This window comes from Lepidochelys kempii, chromosome 5 (genome assembly GCF_965140265.1).
Source record: "Lepidochelys kempii isolate rLepKem1 chromosome 5, rLepKem1.hap2, whole genome shotgun sequence".
In the NCBI taxonomy this organism is placed as follows: domain Eukaryota; kingdom Metazoa; phylum Chordata; order Testudines; family Cheloniidae; genus Lepidochelys; species Lepidochelys kempii.
The window spans coordinates 32,213,200-32,234,959 of record NC_133260.1 but is presented as its reverse complement, the minus strand read 5'-3'; the positions used below and the strand labels follow the sequence as shown (position 1 = coordinate 32,234,959).

The 21,760-nt window shown below is 41.6% G+C and overlaps 1 protein-coding gene across 1 annotated transcript in view; it reads left to right on the top strand.

Annotated features, from left to right (window-relative positions):
* The first annotated feature begins 3,578 nt into the window (after positions 1-3,578).
* EMB (embigin) overlaps positions 3,579-21,760 on the top strand; it is a 28,401-nt gene continuing 10,219 nt past the window's right edge. The window contains exons 1-6 of the mRNA XM_073343908.1: positions 3,579-3,866; positions 9,385-9,474; positions 11,041-11,130; positions 13,616-13,808; positions 15,939-16,027; positions 20,982-21,109. Of these exons, the coding sequence (XP_073200009.1) occupies positions 3,776-3,866; positions 9,385-9,474; positions 11,041-11,130; positions 13,616-13,808; positions 15,939-16,027; positions 20,982-21,109 (681 nt within the window). The 5' untranslated portion in view covers positions 3,579-3,775. The remainder of the gene's footprint in view (positions 3,867-9,384; positions 9,475-11,040; positions 11,131-13,615; positions 13,809-15,938; positions 16,028-20,981; positions 21,110-21,760) is intronic.

Here is a 21,760-nt window from a genome sequence, read left to right as displayed (position 1 = left end):
GATGATCCTGGTGAGGTTGGAGCGGTTGTTTAAATGCCAGGAGAGAAAGTTCAGGAAAGATTTCTTTCAGGATGTGGTCCCCATCGAGTAATGGTTTTAATTGTTTCATGATAGCTTGTGTGGATTCCAGTGGGTGTAGTAGGTGACAACTAGGGGTGTGCAGTTAGTGTTTGGAGGTTTTTTCCCATATAGAAGTAGATTCTCTCAGGGCATTTGGATGGCCCGTTTCATGAGTCATTCTACTTCTACTTACAGGAAACCTGCACAAAACCTTAAAGAGATGAGCCTGAGAACTGAAATTCATAACTCTGTTAGACACTAAAAACCATGGACTTAATAAAGATATTGGTTTATGACTCATTAAACAATTTTTAACACCCCTGCCTGCTGTCCTGTAATTGCCCACTTCATTTTAAGTGGTCTTGTGACCCTGCTCTCTGGTCACTACAAGTCCAATTAGGTGCTCTAGAGTAGGCCTTAAGAGCTGTGCCTAATTGATAGATTGGAATGGGAGGAGGAGAGCTAAGAAGACAATTAGTCCATTAGGCAGAAGGTAGAAAAGACTCAGGGAGGAAGTGCAAAAGGGGAAAGGGAGGTTTCCAGAGTCCAAGGGATCTCTAAGGAGGAAGATCCCTTCCAACTCCCCCTATCCTTGGCCAAGGAAGGTAAGGATTGTATGTTATTGTAAATGAGGGACTGCATGAGTCTTTAAAGGTGCTGGGGAGAACACTGTGAAATAAATCACACAAGCAGAAGTCTCCAAACTGTTTGCAACTTGAAAAGAGAGAGGAGTGGGACTCCCTCCCCACCCCATCACACATGGGGGCTTGTCTGAGATCCCTCCTGTGTCTGAGTAGACAAAGAATTGGATGTGGGAAGCTGGTGTAAAGGTTCAGTGGCCTGGAGACCCTGCAATGGCTGGTGAAACAAGAAGAGGAAATGCAGAAGACCCTGCAAAGTTTCCAATGCTCCCGCCACCTGGGACGGTAGGCCTTGGTCGCCTGGCAGGTGGAGGAGCAAAAGAGTTCATAGGACTTTGTAAGAGAACAAGCCAACATGCAGCAGCAATGTCTGCAGAAGGTGGTAAGCCCATGGTGGGGAATGACAACCAGACGTAGAATATATAAGAATATACAGCAGTGGGTCAGGTGGCATTTACTGGGTACTGTGGAAGCAGCCATGAAATTGACAGAGGAATTTTCAGAGGCAGATGACCCCAGGAAAGAGGGCCAACTGTATAGGGGATTGGAGCTTGGGAGGAGGACCAGAGAACCTACACCTGGAAAGGGTATAGAGAGGAAGATCCCAGAGCAGCTCTGGCTGCGTCCATTACATGTTACCAGTGTGGGTATCAGGAACAAATGAAAAAGGATTGGCCGTACATGGAATGCAGGTTTGCCAAGTTTGTGGCAGGGCCAAGACTGGAGGAAAGGAAAAGGGACAGAAACTGTCCTGCATTTCAGTAATATTGGGGAGAAAACTTCAAAGGGATCTCGTATATACTGCCTCAGCTTGCTCTCTGGTCTAGTAGGAGCTGGTGAAACCCCACTGGATAATTCCAGGAGCAAGTTTGAACACTGAATGTATCCATGGGGATCAGAAATGCTGCCCTGTGACAAAGGTGCCTCCTTGAAAACAGGTTGGGATAGTGGAGGGGTTGCTCTACCCGTTGTGTTGGGCACTGACTGAAGCCCCTTCCCAATAGGAAACCGAGCTGATGTAGGGGCCAAAGTTGTCCGAAAGGAATCCTGGAAGGGGGGAAATGAAACACAAATGAAACACTAGAATGCCAAGGAAAAGAAGATGAGGTGCAGATTGGAGGGTTAGGAGACCAAGTCCCTGAGTAATCAGGAAGGTGAGGAGAGACCATTCAACCATTCTCGGGAGAGATGGGCTCCCCAGGGTGCCTATGGTATGAAGATTTGTGAGCCAAAACACAGCTGTGGGGGCAACCTTGCCCCACCAAATGTGATTTCTGTGGGAGGAGACTGAGAGGCCCTCATAAGGGGGACCTGTATAATTACCCTAAGGATGGGAAAGGAGGGAGAACATGGGGAAAGAAAAAACCTTTCTGTTATGAAAGGGGGCAGGTATGTGACAGAGTGCTGGGAAACACCCACTGATCCAGCACTCTGGTCACTACAGCTCCAATTAGTTGCACTAGAGTAGGCCTGATTAAGACTGAGGAGAACTACACGTTACTGTAAATATGGTGCTGCACAGTCTGTAAAGGTGGTGGGGAGGACAGTGAAATAAACAACATGATGTGCTTACCAGAAGGTTTCCAAACTGTATGTAACTTAAAAAGACAGAGGAGCAGGGCCCTGCCTTGTTACAGATCTCCTACAGCACGTGTGAACCTCTTATGCTAAACAATCTGTCCCACATTGTATTTAGCCAAATACAGGTTATCTTCCCTGGACCCGAAAAGAGAGCTCTGTGGAACTCAAAAGCGTGGCCCTTCCACTAACAGAAACTGGTCCAGTAAAAGATATCACCTCACCTACTTTGTCTCAAATTCTGGGACCAACATGGCTACAACACTGCAAACAATTATGAAGTTACGCACAAAACTAAAATGTATTATTTAAAAATAAAGGATTGTCTTTGAAGCAGGGGTGCTGGAACAATTTTTAAAGTGGGGGTGCTGATGATGGAAACTATGTATTTGGTGGTTGTTATTACTGCTTCAAGCCAGGGGGTGCAGCAGCACCTCCAGCACGCCTAGTTCCAGCACTACTGCTTTGAAGCAAAACATTTTTTTCTCAAAGAAAACGGAATGTTAAGGATCCCCACATAACTCTGACCAGAGCCATCAATGAGGAATAGTCGGTCTAGATGAGCCCAAACTTTGAAGGTAACATTTTTTTAAAAGCTCATGTGATTTAGGACCCTAATCTAAATTTCTAAATTAATTTAGTTATTCATCTTACTGAGGCCTCTATCCACATTTAGAGATCACACACAGCCATGGAGATTGGTCATAGAAGGGCTTCCATGCTTTATACCTGTCATTTTCTCACACTTATCGAGTATCTGGGGGAACGGGCGGATGCAGCCACTTCCTTGCAGTTCCAGGTCTCCCTTCTCCAGGGCACGTAATGTTGTTTAATTTGCCCCATGCTTTCAAAAGGCTGCTGGTAGGGGCTCCAGGCTATTAAATATAGGATTGCCAATTTGGGTTAGGTGTATTCCCGGAGATTTCACCACATGCCATAATCTTTATTTGACGATTAATCTTTAATTCCCAGAGACTCCAGGCCAATGCTGGAGGGTTGGCAACCGTAGTTAAATACCAACATTAGGCGTAGTGATGCTGGGCCAGGGGAGGGGGATTGTGCTGGGCAAAGACTTGGCGTTGCTGATAGAGCAGCAGGGTTACAGGAAGCTGGGCCTAGCCTGTGGGTATCATGCCCCATCCCTGCCTAGGCAGTAGCCCAGAGCCGCACTGGCTGGAGAGGAGCACAAACCCCCTTTGCCCCCAGATTGAGCCGCCCCCCCCACCGGCCATTGTTAGCCATCTGCTCTCCCTCCCCTCCCTTCCGACTCTTTCCCGCCCCCTACCTCTGTCCCATTTTGCTCCCGGAGCAGAGGCGGGCGGCAAGTGAGGGCGGGCGCAGTACAGCGGCTTCTCTTGTCCGCACTGAGCCTGCTCCTGTCCCTCGCGCGTGCTGAGCACCAGCCCGGCGGGAGGCGCCGCTGCGTGACTCGGGCGCGGCAGCCGGGCGCAGAAGGAGTCTCGCTGCGGAGCTACTGCAGCTGCCCGGCCCGCACCATGCGCGTCTCCGGCTCCGGGGCGGGCTCCGTGCGGCTGCAGCTGCTGCTCTCCCTGGCCGCTCTGTGGCTGTCGGATGCTAACGAAGCAGGTAAATATGAGCATCCTCCCTGTTGTTCTCCGCACCGGCCCCCGGCAGCTGCGTCCTTCAGGGGGTGTTGGAGGGCAGCGAGGCGAGCGAAGCCCGCGGGTCTCCTGCAAGTGGCGTCGCCAGCCGCCGCCGGTCTCGCTAGGCTAACTTCAGGACATCCATCCATCCCCTCTTTGGGTCATAGTGGGAGTGAGGACGTGCTCTCTTGTCTCTGTTAACTGCAGCCCAGCAAAGATCCCCTCCGCCCTGAAGCATCTAGCTTAGATAGTGAAATTCTCCCACACGCCCCATGAGAAAATAATCACTTTATATGGGCACGTCAGATTTGTCTGATGCAGGGGTTCGGGGGTTTTTACTGTATTTTTTTGTTTTGTTTTGTTTTTGTTCCTCTTCAGAAGAAACTAGAGCATTAATTGGAAGGCGACCGACGCTTCCTGCCGCTTTGCACTAGACTTTTTTTTTTTTTTTTTTTCAATCACCCTCCCTTCCTTCTGTGCTTGTGCAGTGGCTGGGGATTGTTCTTGCTCCTTAGAAACTTTAAGAACAGTCTCAGTGTGTACCAGTAGAAAGTGCAAAGTAGTTCTTGCACTGTGATCTTTGAGGAGACCTAATTTGACTGCAAGTTAGAGCATCTTCCATGTCACAGTCTATTTAGTAGCCAATCTCCTCTTTTTCTCGGGTGTGGGGTTACACATAGGTATATTAGATACTAAAATCCAGGGGCTAATCTAAGAGTTTAAATTTCCTATCTCACAGATTTATTGGGAGGATTCATTAGTTAATGGGGGTACTTGAAAATGTCAAGTGCTGCAAAAGGTCTAAGAATCAGCAGTCTAATGTAAGGCTCTCAAGTGATTAAAAAACTTAATCGCAATTAATCGCATGATAAAAAAGTTAATCACATGATTAAAAAGATTAATCACGATTAATTGTGCGATTAATCACACCATCCGATGAAGTGAGCTGTAGCTCACGAAAGCTCATGCTCAAATAAATTGGTTAGTCTCTATGGTGCCACAAGTACTCCTTTTCTTTTTACAATTAAATAATAGTAGAATACAATTTAAAGATTTTTGGATGTTTTCTACATTTTCAAATATATTAATACAAAGTGTACAGTGCTCACTTTATATTTATTTTTATTACAAGTATTTGCACTGTAAAAAATCAAAACAAATAGTATTTTCAAGTCACTTAATACAAGTACTGTAGTGCAATCTCTTTATCATGAAAGTTGAACTTACAAATGTAGAATTATGTACAAAAAAACCTGCATTCAAAAATAAAAAAATGTAAAATTTTAGAGCCTGCAAGTCCACTCAGGCCTGCTTCTTGTTCAGCCAGTCACTCAGACAAACAAGTTTGTTTACATTTGCAGAAGATAATATTGACCGCTTCTTGTTTACAATGTCACCTGAAAGTGAGAACAGCTGTTTGCATGGCACTGTTGTAGCTTGCATCGCAAGATATTTATGTGCCAGATGCACTAAAGTTTCATATGTTTCTTCGTGCTTCAACCACTATTCCAGAGGGCATGCGTCCATGCTGATGACGGGTTCTGCTCTATAACAATCCAAAGCAGTGCAGACTAATGCACGTTCATTTTCATTATCTCAGATGCCACGAGCAGAAGGTTGATTTTTTTTTTTTTTTTTTTTGGTGGTGGTGGTGGTTCGGGTTCTGTAGTTTCCGCATTGGAGTGTTGTTCTTTTAAGACATCTGAAAGTATGCTCCACAAATGTCCCTCTCAAATTTTGGAAGGCACTTCGGATTCTTAAACCTTGGGTAGAGTGCTGTAGCTATCTTTAGAAATTTCACATTGGTACCTTCTTTGCATTTTGTGAAATCTGCAGTGAAAGTGTTCTTAAAATGAACAACATGTGCTGGGTCATCATCCGAGACTGCTATAACATGAAATATATGGCAGAATGCAGGTAAAACAAAGCAGGGGACATACAATTCTCCCCCAGATAATTCAATCACAAATTGAATTAACACATTATTTTTTTTAACAAGCATCATCAGCATGGAAGCATGTCCTCTGTAAGGTGGCCGAAGCAGGAAGGGGCATGCGACTGTTTAGCATATCTGGGATGTAAATACCTTGCAATGCCAGCTACAAAAGTGCAATGCAAATGCCTGTTCTCACTTTCTGGTGACATTGTAAATAAGAAGAGGGCAGTATTATCTTCTATAAATATAAACAAACTTGTTTGTCTTAGCAATTGGCTGAACAGGAAGTAGGACTGAGGGGACTTGTAGGCTCTGAAGTTTTACATTGTTTTGTTTTTGAGTACAGTTATGTAACAAAAAAATCTACATTTGTAAGTTGCATTTTCACGACAAAGAGATTGCACTACAGTACTTGTATGAGGTGGATTGAAAAATACTATTTTTTATCTTTTTTACAGTGCAAATATTTGTAATAAAAAATAATACACACTTTGATTTCAATTACAACACACAGAATACAATATCTATGAAAATGTAGAAGAACATCCAAAATATTTAGTAAATTTCAATTGGTATTCTATTGTTTAACAGTGCAATTAAAACTGTGATTAATCGTGATTAATTTTTTTAATCATGATTACTTTTTTTGAGTTAATTGCGTGAGTTACCTGCGATTAATCGAGAACCCTAGTCTAATGCCAAAACTACTATTTAAGTCTTTGTTTTATAAAAGAGGCACTTTCTGAAAGCTATTGTTGGAAAAACTCCATGTAAACTAACCATGACAGCCTACTTTTGGCAGCTGTTGAAGATCTTATTTATTTATTTGGACATCATGATATTTTAAAATTCAGCACTTAAACAATGGAGCATGAAATAGGACCCAAAGACTATGGTCTGTACCCTGTGGGTAATTGACATGGTTCTCAGCAACTCCAGGGCCTGCCAGTCTATTCGGAGGAAAGATCAGCATGTTCACGAAGGAGAGTGAGTTTGTGTGTGTATGGGGGTGGGGGGGATGTGAGAACCTGGATTTGTGCAGGAAATAGCCCAACTTGATTGTCATGCACATTGTGTAAAGAGTTGTCACTTTGGATGGGCTATCACCAGCAGGAGAGTGAATTTGTGTGGGGGGGTGGAGGGTGAGAAAACCTGGATTTGTGCTGGAAATGGCCCACCTGATGATCACTTTAGATAAGCTATTACCAGCAGGACAGTGGGGTGGGAGGAGGTATTGGTTCATATTCTCTCTGTATATATAAGCCTGCTGCAGTTTCCACGATATGCATCTGATGAAGTGAGCTGTAGCTCACGAAAGCTTATGCTCTAATAAATTGGTTAGTCTCTAAGGTGCCACAAGTACTCCTTTTCTCTTGAATTAAGTGTGTCAGAGCTGGATAGATAAGTAGTGGAAGGAAAGCTCTGGTCAGTGACTTCTCTGACACAAGGCACTTTCTATCTTATTTTGGAGTGTCCTGTACTACAGCCAAAAAGACATGGCCTATATAAATGAACATTGTATTGCTGCTATTTATGGTTTATTAATTTTAAAACTATTTTATAATCCCATCTACTAATGCATATAGTTGTGGGGGGAACTGATAAAAGCTGAGCAGAGGCATGTAAGATGAGAACTGTCTTCACAAACCTCTCCACTCTGATAGGGCTGTTTGAGTCAGTCTATGCAATATGAAACTCATGTAGTTTCTTGGCGTCTTCTGCCTCGTCCCCACATATTTTTCTTCAGGTTGATATGGCATGGCCTTGTCATAATTTTATTATGAAAATGTGAGAAGATAAAAAGTCCAGAAAGAGTCCCTTTCTACTAAGTCTTCTGTAAGCTTTCAAAACCTACTGTTTCTTTAAGTGCATTGATGTCTATACAGCAGCAAGTACATGCTGTCCTTCCATGAGGATTAGAACCCTGCTGCCAGACACAATTCCAGGCAATCCTTGTGTTGATCAGACCGGTCCCCTGCAGCAGTTCTGGGCTTCCAAGTGCAATAACAACACTTACCTCATTTAGCTGATGGATTAGGATTTTTCCATCCCTTCTTTATTAGTTCCTGCAATGTGCAGTGATGCCCTCATGTTCTTAACCCTACTTGCTTCCACCGTGTGCTGCCAGGGTCTTTGTTTGATAGAGGCAGGTGGACCTAACTCAGCCTGAGTTGTAAAAAAAAAAGAAAAAAAAGAGGCAGGCCAAATCCCAAGCTTTGCTAATCAGCCAGCTTCCTCAAGCATGGTCCTGGCACTCTAGTAAAGAGGGTTGAAGAATTTGTAAAACTCTAGGGATATAGCAAATATGGAAAAAACAAAAACAAAACCCAGAGTCTGATGCTTTGTTGGAGAAAGCTGTTTGGCTATGGAACAAATGTACTGATTATCTGTAAGATGCAATTAAATACCTGGTGTCAACCCCATTAATACCCAGGCCCTTAGCTGCATTGTCCCTCAACATCATCCCTCCGATCAAACTGGTTCATTGATGACCGTGACTGGTTGAAGTGTGAAGGAAAAGAACTAGTACAGATGGCGTCAGACAAGTCTGGTCTGAACTTGATTGTGGCACAAAGAGTTCATATGATTCTGTGCTGTAGACACCTGTGAGAGAGGTCAAAGAGATCCTTCTCAATCTATATTGGACAGCAGTGCTGTTGGTAGGAAGAGGAAAGTACTTTATGGAATTGGCAAATGTTCTGATTTTGACTTCTGCTGAAGGTAGTACACAGTGTCACTCCATCTAGACACACGCCTGCTCACAGTTGCTCAAAGGGCAGCAGCAATTTTTCACATCCTGTTTTTGCTACAGTACTGGCTGTTTAGCAAAACCTGGTTTTTGTTTCAATCTCATCTACTTATAGACATGAACAAATTTTGTTCTTTCCGTGCTTTTTAGTCATAAATGTAGCAATCATTTGTTTGTGGTTATTGCCCATGTAATAATAATTATTAAATAACTTGAGGTGAGATTATGCCATTTAGGGGAGCCATAGTACCCCTTTGGGGAGCTCCTAGGCACACAGAGATAGCAAGCCTACTGCAAAACTGGCACATTCTGTCAGCCAGCGTATGGGAGCAGCTGAAGACATGACCTTACTTCCTCCTCATCTTTCTCCACCACCTTGGGGCATCAGGCATTCTCAAGAGAAGAGTGACAGAGCAACCCCTTCCCCATCTTAAGTATACATACTGGAATGTTTCTATCCCTTATTAATTGGTGGGAGGGAGGATCTTTGTGGTTTCCCTGCCTACTGTGTACCAATGTGGGGCCAGTCAGAATCTGGCCCATAGCAATTTTAATGAAGACTTCACACTAGTGCTTTACCACTAATATCACACCCTGACAATTGACATGTATGTGGTAAAGGAAACTGACTGAATGGAATTCTTCTGCAAGGTAACTATAGCTGTGCACACTGAGCCAGACAGCTGTTTGAAAGAAATTCAGCCAATATTTTTATTTAGGTCATGAAAAGAACTAATTTCTAATTCAGTTATATCTGTCCCATCATTTCAACTGAAAGGAAATAAAATAGTTTTAACCCTTTTTTCTTCCCAATAGGTACAGCTATGACAACACGAGATATCAATCAGCAAACTCGAGAGAGCATTTCAGATTATACCGAAAAGGGACATGACTTATCTACCCCTGGTAAAAAACAGAAATCTTAATTGTTATACTATAGTATGTTTAAGATTATAATTCTTTTCCCCCATTATCCCTTTTCTCAAATGGCCGTGACAGTATGATGTCTTATGAAGTAAGTACCTCTCATGAATTCCATTCTTCAGAAGGGGAGACTGAGGCCCAGAACGTTTAAGTAGCTTGTCCAAGGTCATACAACAAGTCATTGTAAGAATCAGAATTTGAACTCATGGGTTGAACCCTGAAATCAGTGGGAGTTTTGCCTTGGCTTCAGTGGAATTAGGATTTTACCCCATATCTCTGACGTCCTGGGCCAGGCCAAATCAGCTACACCATGATGTCTCTTAAGCAAGTTGCTCAACCTCTGTGTTTTAATTCCCCCCTCTTAACACTTTTTCTTAAAAAAAAAAAAAAAAAAAAAAAATTGCACTAACCCTCTAGGTCACAGTTTTGCAAACCTCAGTCGTTGCAAGTCATTTTTTTCTGAATTCCTATGATTTTGCAGAGGTTTCACGCTGACCATTCCCCAGCCTCAATTTCTAATGGCTCTATTGACAGTCACTGACACCTCTCAGGATTGGGCTCCTATTTATTAGTGATCTGCATGCGCACATTTGTCGGTCTTGATAATATTGTACAGATTCAGTTTGTGGGTTTTTTTAATCAGAAAATGTCTTTTTAGTTGTGCAAAATATATTTGTTGTTCAAATATGCAATTTTTGGTTTAGTTACTTCCCTGCTTTATTCCTGAAATACAGACAACACCTGAGAGCAAACAGCACTATTGAATTTGAAAGAAATAGAATTGTGCTTTACAGTGGTTACTGTTTGCATGACAGCTGCTTATTTCCTCCATTAGTAAGGCTATCTAGAGCTCTGAAAAGGCAGCCTCAGAACAGCTCATTGTCTCCTGTCTAATGGCACAGGAGTTTTAACTTCTTATGTGGAAAATCTGGAATTTTCCCCCACCCCCAGTTTCCATTGCAGTCCTTGCCCTATAAAATTCCTTCTATTCCTGCAGGAAGGAAGTGTCTTTTAAACATGAAAGCAATGTTATTTAATAGGATCACTATGCAGAGCAGGAGATTCTCTTCATGATAGGAGGAATTTTTATGGACCAGGGATGTAATCCTGACTCCATTGAAATCAATGTGAGTTTTGTCATTGATTTTACCCCAGGACTGTATGTCTAGTCGTGGTGATTCTTATTTTCACTGTAATCCCAGCTATTCATAGAGGACCCATTTCATCAAGGTGCTTAACTGCATTGCTGAATCAAGTCCTAGCATAGCTAGATATTCCACTTGTCATGGTCATGGCTACAGTGTTGTAGCAAGAGCCAGCGGGCAGAAATTAACATTTTAAAATGGCATAATAATAATGATGATCTCACGCCACCACTAATTTCATATTCTGACAATTATGGCAAAAAAGCTGAGTGGAAATTAGTCTTCTATAATGTCCCTGCATTTCTATTAAGATTATTAAAATAAACAGTTACAATATATCAATAACACTCTGCTGAATAATGACAGCTGTATGATAATCACTTCAACTTTTCTTTTTTGATAGGTTCACATCTCACCACACAAGATTTTAATCAGCAGACTGAGGAGACTGTATCTAATCTCACATTAGCGGTGTATAGCATATCCATAGATGGTAAATGTGCTTATTCTTCACCCTGTAGCATGTTTAATGTTAGAATTATTTTTCCAGTTATTCTGTAACATCAAATGGCTGTGGTGTTACAAAATTATTTGCTTGTACTGCTTCATCTTTATGCCTAAAATGTATTTAAGGTAGGCATGTCTCTTATCCACAGTTTAACTAGTAATAACACAGTAGGCAAAATCTTACACTACATGCCTTCTAGGAGAGAAAAGAATAATAAGCTTGGCCCATTATTCATTGTTATTCCATTCTAATAGCCACTTATGCTGCAGAAAATCAGACTCAGCATTTTATTAAAAACACAAGTTGGAGAAATAAGTATTTTGTCTTCTTTGCTAGGAATGACAAAATGTGTGAACCATAAATCACTTTAAGGCGTGGGAAATACACTGTTCTAGTGAATCCACCTTTAGATAAGTTTAGGGCATACTGCACCTTGCAGGAGACACTCGGCATTTCACAGGAGTGGGCACTCTGGGAGGATGAACGGAGAGCCACAGATGGATCATGTAAGGCAGAAACTTCCAGTTACCGAACTGGAAGCTATAACAAATTAGTAGCAGAAACAAAAACCCCAAGCCATCCCCAACTATAGCAGATTAAAATAGACAGCGGTTTCTAAGTGTCCAATTCCACAAGGTGTTGAGCATCCTCAACTTCCATCGGGTGAAATTCATGCCGTACATTGGGCCAGTGTAATATTTTGAAGGCTGAACTGGGATGGAAGTGATGCATAGACCTTGTGCTAGACTTCCATGTGAAGCCACTAGAGTTTAATATTTCACTAACAGTTATCTCTATCTTTTTACATCTCTCAGTACATTTTCCTCTAGCTACTCAGATGCTATGGTGATTGGCACTATAGAAATTCCTGCATCTAACACCAGAGAAGTATAATTTCCCATTCATCTGGAGTGCAGCATTTTAAAAATAACAAATCTTGAATGTCACTCATATTGTTTTAGCCTTCATGATTCATCTGATTGCAAAATTTACACTAATATCCATTTGAAGAATCACCTTGATTCTTGATTATACACAAATCTGGCAGATTTAATGCTCTTATTATATTTTTGCATCTAAGAGATGTCACCAGAAATAGATAGTTATTTTTAGTAAATGGATTGTGGTTATGACTCCACTCTCCTACAGAAGAAAACACAAGACCTAGGCCTTATACTTAAAGTTTAATATTCCTTGATCTGGGGCTTTAACATTCCACCTGTGGAATTTTAAGCTCCCTTGATCTGTAAGCCTCAAATGCCTATGTCAAAAGCATATTAAAAAAAAGTGTTTTGTGGTGAGGCCTTGTGTGCCTTGGAATGATGCTTTTCCATTTCCTGTGTTGTATCTTACTTGACTCTTAGATTCCAATTTCTCTGATGAACTAGTGGGGCATGCTTTATGGCTTCCTTTCAACCGCTGTTCTTCTCAAAAAGGAGTTGAGTTGTGCAATGCAGTGCAACTCTTATATGCAAGGTATGCTGCAGGGTATGCTCCCAGAGAGCAGAACTCCATCAGACATACAGTCAGGCCAACAGCAGTTAAGGCAGCAGGCCAAGAAGGAAGGTGCAAGGATGGAATGCAATGTCAACACAGGGCTTGGGGATATGAAGATTTATTTATATCTTTCAGGATCAAAAGGCTTGTTGTTCACATGGTTTTTCAACCTGTAGAAAATGTCTATTTGCAGTCAAAACCCTTTTGGTTCTGCAAATCATTACACCCAAAAGGAACTGGTTAAAAGCCAAAAATGTGTCATTTTCACTGTGGATATGGGAATGTTCTCACATTGCCGCTTGCACTATTGGTAGTTTGCCATTGGGAAAGCAGCAACAGCAGCAGCAGATGGATCTAAAGATAGCTTAAACAACACATGATCAGCTCAAGCAACAGTCGTGTTGGGGCCTGATTCAGCAGCATTGAATTTGGGAGTTTTGCTGTTGACTATCTAAAACTGTAGGCCCAAAAGGACCAGAGTGTGGAATTTTCAAAAGCACCTAAATGTCTTAGGAGTACACATACTATTGACTTTCAGTGGGATGTGTGTGCCTAAGTGACTTAGGCACACAAGCAAAACAGTCACATGTGTGACCCCCAAGACAGTCACACATACTGGACACTTTTGAAAGTGACAACCATAGTCTCTTTTGTAATTTAAAGCTCTGGTTCTATGGTCTTACTTACGCAAAGCACTCTTTTCTCCATTAACACTGTCTTAAAGGATAGTTGCTTAAAACTGTGGTTCTGTCCACATTAGGCAGCATATATATGAAAAAATGGGGCCAAATTCTGCCTTCATTTATGCTGGTAAAATCCAGATTAATTCCATTGCTGTCAGTGCAGTTATTCTGTATTTTCACCAGTGTAAATGAAACCAGAATTTGGCCCAATAATTGAAAGATATCCCAACCCCCCAAAAGGAAGTATTATGTTTCCTTCAGATAATTTCATCTGTTTTATTCTTTGATAGGGTTTTCCAGTGCTCCAGAGGAAAAAAATGTGATATTATACAGTCCAGCTAACATTGCACTCTCGTGTGACTTGACTCGCCCATCCACTGATTCAGGAACTGTTGAAGTGATGTGGAAGAAGGATAATGAAACAGTCAAAAGTAGCAATGTCACCGTTAATGAAACCAAAAATGTCTGGAGTACTCAATATACGTGAGTCTTCTTTACAGTTTGTCTGGCACAACTGAAGGAATTAAATCAAATACATATGTTGTTGGGTAACCATTATCAGCTTGGGCTGTATGTGCTGTAGTATATCTGATGAAAAATGTTTTCCATGTAAAGGTGTGATATCTATAAAACCAGGTATGTTACAAAAGATATAGACATTAAAAAGGTCACATTGAATGAGGAACAATTCCATGACCCATACATGGGAGCCAAGGATTATGTAAGGGGTTGGGGTTAGCTCTGTCGCTTCTTCCTGGCTTGAGGTAGTTCAGTCCCCTCTCCTCTCTGTCTGGTAAACAGAGGACCGCTCCAGGCAGCGGAATCTGAAATGGGAGTAGTAGGCGGAGATGGTGCCTGGCTAGGGAGGAGAAGTTGGTTTTCCCTTCGCTCAACTAACTAGAGCAGCCTCTATACCAGTGTTTTTTAAAGTTTGGGTTGTGACCCAGTACTGGGTCATGGCATGTAAGGCACTGGGTTGCCTTGCTCAGCACCCAGGGACCCTAGCGGCTCTGGTCAGCACCTCAGACTGGGATGTTAAAAGTCCTGTTGGCAGTGCTGCCCAGCTAAGGCAGGCTAGTGCCTACCTGTTCCAACCCTGCACTGTATCTCGGAAGCAGCCAGCAGCAGGTCCGGCTTCTAGGCAGGGAGGCCACGGGGCTCTGCACACTGCCCCTGCCCCGAGCACCGGCCCGGCCAATGGGAGATGGGAGGGGGCGGTTCCTGCGGGTGAGAGCCGCACGGAACTGCTTGCATGCTTCCGCCTAAGAGCCGGACCTGTTGCTGGCTGCTTCTGGGGTGCAGCACAGTCTGCAATGCCAGGCAGGAAGCCTGCCTCTGCACCCCGGCTGCGCTGCTGACCAGGAGCTGCCGGAGGTAAGGCCACGCCCCAACCCCATACCCCAATCCCCTGCCTCAGCCCTGAGCCCCCCTAAAACCCGGAGCCCCTTCCTGCACCTCAAACCCCACATCCCTGGCCCCACCCCAGAGACCAGAGCCCTGACCTCCTCCCGTACCTCAACCCCTTGCCCCAGCCCTGAGCGCCCCCAAACCCAGAGCCTCTCACTCCTGACCCCATCCCGGAGCCCTCTCCCCCGCACCCCAACCCTCTGTCCCAGCCCTGAGCCCCTCCCACAACCCAAACCCCTTATCCCCAGCTCCATTGGGTCATGGGCATCAACAATTTTCTTCAACTGGGTCCCCAGAAAAAAAGTTTGAAAACCACTGCTCTATATTACCTGTTAGCCTCTCTTCTAAACCACCTGTATTCACTACCATGGGAAGAAGAGATGGAAGAGCTCTTTGCCTTTCTCTTCCCTCCACTCCATCCGCTGCACTAACTCCTCCTCCATATATTGGTGGATATATTTTGGGGGAAAATATTGAACTGTATTTAAATCTTCTAAAAGGGAGTTTTATCAGGTATTTCAAAAGTTTCCAGAGAAGAACACTCTAGAGCCACCATTTTTATAACACTACAAATTCTCCATTGTGGTAGAAATTGGGATAGGGAATATCAGGGTTGTACACATACGCAGCTACCCATTACTGCACATGTGCATGCATAGTCTACACGCGTGACTTCCATACTGGCTGTGACAGAGCCAAATGGGAGTCCAGCACTTGCTCTACTGTATGACATCCCTTTAAAAATTATTCTGTAGGGTGATCTACAGCTGCAAAATCCATAGGCTTCATGATGATGCATAGACTTTAAGGCCAGAAGGAACTCATATTGTCTGACTTCCTGCATAACACAGGCCTTAGATTTCACTCAGTAAACTTGCATGTAACCCAGTAACTTGTGGTTGAATAGAGCATTTAGAAAGACATCCTGTCTTGAGAGTGTATCTATGTGTGAATTTGTGAAATACAGAAAGAGTACAATATATGTGCATATTCACCCATGCATACATTTTCTAATTTTTATATTTCATAGAGTTTATTTATTCTCTTTCTGTCAGACTGCATGAAACCTGAACCCAACCCTTTTAGCAACTTGTATTTCATGTTCCAGTACTAATATTTTCTAGTTTCCTTTTTTTCTATAAGTGTCTAGTATCTTAAATGTGAGACAGCAAAGATATAGGCATTAATTATTTTGCTTTTTTTTAGGTTGAAGATCAGAGATAAAAACCAAATGGGAAATTACACTTGTGTTTTTAAAAGGGACCAAGAAGTTAAAGCCACATTTCATTTACATGGCAAGTTGTATTAACGTTGGTTGTTTCACTTGAAAATCATATAAACATTAATAGATTATAAGGCAAGAAGGGACCATTGTGATCATCTATTCTGACCTACAATATAACACATTGAACTATAATCATAGTTGGCTAATCATATTAATAATTGGCCATTAAAGCTGAAAACCGTTATTATTTCTTTATGGTTAAAACTATAGCAGTAGTTGCTAAGCCTCTTAAGCTAAGGGTATGTCTATACTACCTGCTGGATTGGCGGGCAGTGATTGATCCAACGGGGGTCGATTTATCGCGTCTAGTTTAGACATGATAAATCGACCTCCGAGCGCTCTCCTGTTGACTCCAGTACTTCACCAAGGCGAGAGGCGCAGGCGGAGTCGACGGGGGAGCGGCAGCAGTCGACTCACCACAGTGAAGACACCGCGGTGAGTAGGTCTAAGTACATTGGCTTCAGCTACGTTATTCACGTAGCTGAAGTTACATAGTTTAGATTGATCCCCTCCACCCCAGTGTAGACCAGGCCATAGTGAGAATCTTGAGTAATTATCCATGCTAGCCCTTCCAAAGATATGAAATGAAGAGTTTTGAACAAAGGCTAACCTTTTATTTAACAATGGATTAAATTAGTTCCTTCCTTTTAGTTCCTTTCTTTACATGGAAAAGGCTAAAAGAGGGTGTAAGCCTAAATTCTGAAGTGCCCAGCTTGAGGCATCTTAAAGTGGTCTGATTTTCAGAGTGGAGGCTCATTACTCTTAGAAAAATCAGACCTCTTAATGGTGTCTCAATTTAAACATTGCAAAAGACATTGAGGCAACCAAATCACTAGTCACTTTTGAAAATGTAAACCTCAAAACATAATTGAGTTTAATAGGAAAATCACTAGTGACTGGTACAGTTGAGACCGATCTGGGATAAATTCAGATTTGGATGAATATTGGCAATTTCAGATTCAAATGAGCATTTGCGAATTTACAAAGAATATATATATATATATATATATATATATATATATATATATATATATATATATATATATAAAAAAACACATATATTTGCAATCTATTTGAATAGACTGTATTAGTGTGTCCATTAAATATATGCATTTTAGAATATGTTAGAAATTTTAGGATGTACCCTAAATACTGGCAGGTGAAATTCAGTTGACTGAGAAACAGGTAAAATGGACTGTAAAATTTAGTGACATTTAATCCAAAAGACATTCTGCCCCTTGCTAACTTTTGGAGCCATTAAAATGAAAAGAGATGCTCAAATAAGGAAATGTAAAGTGCTCTTGAGGAGCTCCCCTACCCTCACCACCCAAAACCAATAAGCAAGCAAGCAAACAAACAAGAAAGAGGTTAGCACTCACTGGTTTGTTAAGAAAACCAGTGGAGCCAGTATGCAGCACTGGGTAGAACTCTGCTTGGAGACATTCTTTAAAATAAAAAAAATAAACCATACAGAACTTGTAATCGGTGGGGCCAGAAACCAGCACAGCTCCAAGGAAATCAGTGGAACTCTGCTGATTTACATCAGCTGAGGACCTGGCCACATAACTTTGAAAAAATAAAAAAGAAGAAACTTTATCCCTTACACTGCAGTCTTTCATAGAAGCACGACATCTGCTTTCAAATCTCCAACCACTGGAGAGCAAGACTGCTACAGTGCAATTACTTCTGGGTTGATAATGAAAGAAAGAAAGAAGCATAGTGTTTTATTCAAACTCTCTTTCATCGTCTGAAATGGCAATATATTTTTTCATTATGAGCATCTGAATAAGTTTTAGCTGAGTGCCTATTCTAGTGTGTATTTTAAATAGGCCAAAGGAACTCTTATTCTTTTGAAAGTATAAAATAGCTACTGCGAAAAGTTAATCAGAGAAGTCACCTCTGTCAAAACACGATGAATAGGCACTGGTTGATTTATCACCATAAGATGGGAGAATTGCTTCAGAATGGTCAAGAGCTGCCACTTTTGATGCTATAAAAGCTGCTGATTTGACATGCTCTCAGATTGATGCCAATATGCGGGAAATGGGGAAAGAGTGAGATCTGAATCTTCCAGTTGCTAATGTGGTGAGAATAATTTCCAGATCACAAGCAATGACAGATATGCTAGTACATCTGATTGCTAAACACTGTGGTTTAAAGTCCACACGACTAAAATTAACTCCATGATTACAAACAAGGGATGAATTTAGCACTAACAGCACTTAAGCTTGAATGCTAGAATTCTGTGAAAAAGACCTAGGGTGAAATCCTGGTCCCACTGAAGTCAATGACAAAACTTCCATTGACTTTACTGGAGCCAGGATTTCACCCAGGGTGCCTACAAGAAATAACAGGAATGTAAGAGAAGCTAAGAGAAAGAGATTATAGAGACCATAGGATCTAACACTCAGAGAGTGCTCTAATGTATTCATTAATATTAAATGTCCACACAACACATATACATATCTACAATAAGCAAGAAGATATAGGAGCATCAGGATCCTGGGCAAACGTAGGCAGGACTAGTTTCAGGAGTTTGGGGTCCAGAAACTGAAGCTAGAGGTCAGAGCCAGTATCAGGGTCAAGAGTGAAGCTGAAGGTCAAGCTGGAGTCAGAGTGAAGAGTCAGCCAAGGGTCAGAGCCAGACTTAGGAATCAGGCCAAGGATCAGAACCAGGTATTGGGGGCTGTGTTAGGATTCCAGGGGTCAGAATCCAAGTCAGAGCACGGTCACTACTAGGTGTTCAGCAGCAGGGCAGTCATGACAGCCAGTTCAGGATCCACACTGTAATTTGAACACTTCTTAGTACACCTCTGCGGATTGTTGGTCAAAAGGAGGAGCTAGCTTATATCTGCCACTGATGTAGTGTGGGGATGTTTGTTACCTAGTTCCCCTCCAAGCCTGAGTTCAAATCCTGCTGTTCCTTAAAAGGAGAGGTTTATTTTTCAGTTGTAACTGTTCATCCTTATTTAGGGCTATATTGTGGCTCCCCACAGGAAGGGAGCAATCTAGGACTTTAAGCAACACAGCATTCTAACCCTAGTGCAAGTAGAGGTGGGCAAAGTCATTGCCTACTGAGCACCCCTTCTGCCTCCAAGGCGCTGCAAAAGTGGATCAATTTGGTAACGGCCACTGCATTTCCCTGAGCTGTAATTCTGTGTGTCCTTCAAGAAGACCATGCAAAAGCCTGGGCGAAGACTCCAAACTCTCTTCCCTGCATGAATTATGTGTATGGCTTCCCTGATGTATAGTGTTAGTCACATAAACTGCCAGTGGCAGCTGTACTTGTAATACCTAGAACTATATTCTGCCATTGCATGCGAAAATATTTCTTAATTCAGTAAAAATCCTCTGGAAGAATACAAGCATTTTCAGATTTTTTTACTCAAATTTGCCACCTTTATTATTTGTACCAGTTCCTTTGCTCTGATCTTTTAGTTTTGTTTTTGCCCTCTTCTCCCAAATTGCGCAGGATTGGCAACAGTTTTTACTGATACTGTCCCTTTTTACTAAAACAGGCTAATGAGTAAAGTTACTCTGACTTTAAAGGCCCTTTTTAAAGATATAATGAGTAAAATATGGAATGATGGTACACGGTGACAGCTGGATTGGTGTACATTGCTAACGTGTGTAACAACTAAGCTTCCACTAGTAAGACTCATCTAGAATTGAGCAAGTAGTGAGAAATGTTCTTGAATATTCATTTGAATTTTTTATGAATTCTCTTCAGTCACATTTGCACACTTTTCTGCAATCACAGAGTATGCAAGCAATCACATTATACTAGCATGAATGCTCCTGGAAAGTGAATTTGAAGACTTCAAGCTTGAATACTCACAGAAAGTGAATATTACATTTATTTATTTAAATTGAAACAGAAAACGTATAGAATTTAAACTCATCCTATTAAGGAAGAGAAAAAAATTACTTGAGGCAAATCTTCAGCTGTTATAAATTATCATAGCTCCATTGAAGGCATGGATCTGGCCTGTTATGTCTTGTGTGGTGACGTAGCATCACTAAGCACGTCATCTCATATTCCAAATAGCAAGGCAGAGCCAGTGAAATGTAAGAAATAAAATACATTTGAGAAAATCATGATCGGCTAGTAGACATTCCAAGAACAGGAAAAAAAGAGGTGACATTCATCAGATAAATGATCTGTCATGGTTTATTTGCTCAGTTCTAATTATATCGGGGGTGCAGCAATATGTTCAACAGAGGATATGGGCTTCTGGGAAGGCTTTAGGTCATCTAGAATGATGATAAAATTATAGCACAAGTAATTCCAAATTAACATCTTATTCATTGTTTCTTGTGGCCCCGTACTGTGTCTTGCAGGCTTGGGCTGGCACTTCACTTGGCATCTACATCTAGTAGTCTTTGAAAGTATAACATTTCCATCACCCCTTCATTTTTTTCAATCAAGATGAAGTGAAAACTGTTCTGAAGCAATATTTCTCAGCACACAAAACTGACCAAATACTATTATTTTATGTTACTATAGTCTGAAAAGAAGTCTTGCAGTTTTGGAAATTATATGAATTTTTATGCTTAGCTTATGTATTCATATAGATTGTAGCAGAATCTGAATCATGGATTTCTCACAGATGGGTATGGGGGTGGGAGGGTAGAAATACCACAAGTCAGTTAATACTTTAGCTTTTAAAGTTAATTTATGATAGCTACTGCACTGATGCCAAATCCTGCAACTGCTCTGCAAGCAGAATTCCCATAGATATCAATAAAAATTCTGTATGTGGAACACCAGCCAGAAGTAACCCTTACATAGTTCACACATTAGAAGCCATATGCTATACAATGGTTTGCAAATTAACTGGGGATATGAAAAGAGAATGGACTTGCTACTAATACATTCTTAAAAATTAAAAGCTTTGATGTGATATATATTTCAGTTAAAACCCTTAGAGCTAACTTAGTAAATTTTCTCTATTTATTCTTAGTACCTCAGATTGAAGGAAAAGAACATCACGTAGTCAGTTATGTAGGAGATTCTGTTACTCTGGTATGTAAAAGTATCAAATATGTTCCCATCAACTGGATCTGGTACATGAGTAATGGAAGTGACAAGGTAAGATTTCCCTTAATTGATCACACAAAACAATGAAACAATTGATTGCAAGCACATTGTCATTTTGCAGGGTATAATTAATTCATGCTTTGTAGACCTACAGCAGCTTTCACAAATCCTACCTTATCCTTTAGATAGAGTTGATATGAATTCACCCAAATGATAAAACTATAATCTATCAGTATCGGACATCATAGATATCTTTACTGAGGACCTGCACCATATGATTACGCAATCAAATGTACTCAAAACAAATCAGATGGGTGGGCCCAATCCTGAGGTGTTCACTTTATCCACATTCAGTCAAAACTTCTGTTGACTCCTGTGGGATCTTTTTCTGAATAGGAACCGAGAGACATAGTGTCCTCCATAGGGAAAAATATGTATTATTCATTCAACTTACAATTTCCTCCTAATCATCCTGTTGTGGGACCTATTTAGCCATCTCTCTTAATCCTCAGGAGTCCGGAGGGCAGGCGTTTTGTATGAAGTCCAATGGCTTCACAGTATTTCCAGTGTCTCCACAATATACCCTGGGTTACCTTTTTGTTCACGCAACATGGCTTCTCTTCAGAACCCATCTAGAGATGGTCTCCCACCTTGTTGCTGTCTAAAATAATCTCTCAGATTTTTTGCAACACAGAGGGGAAG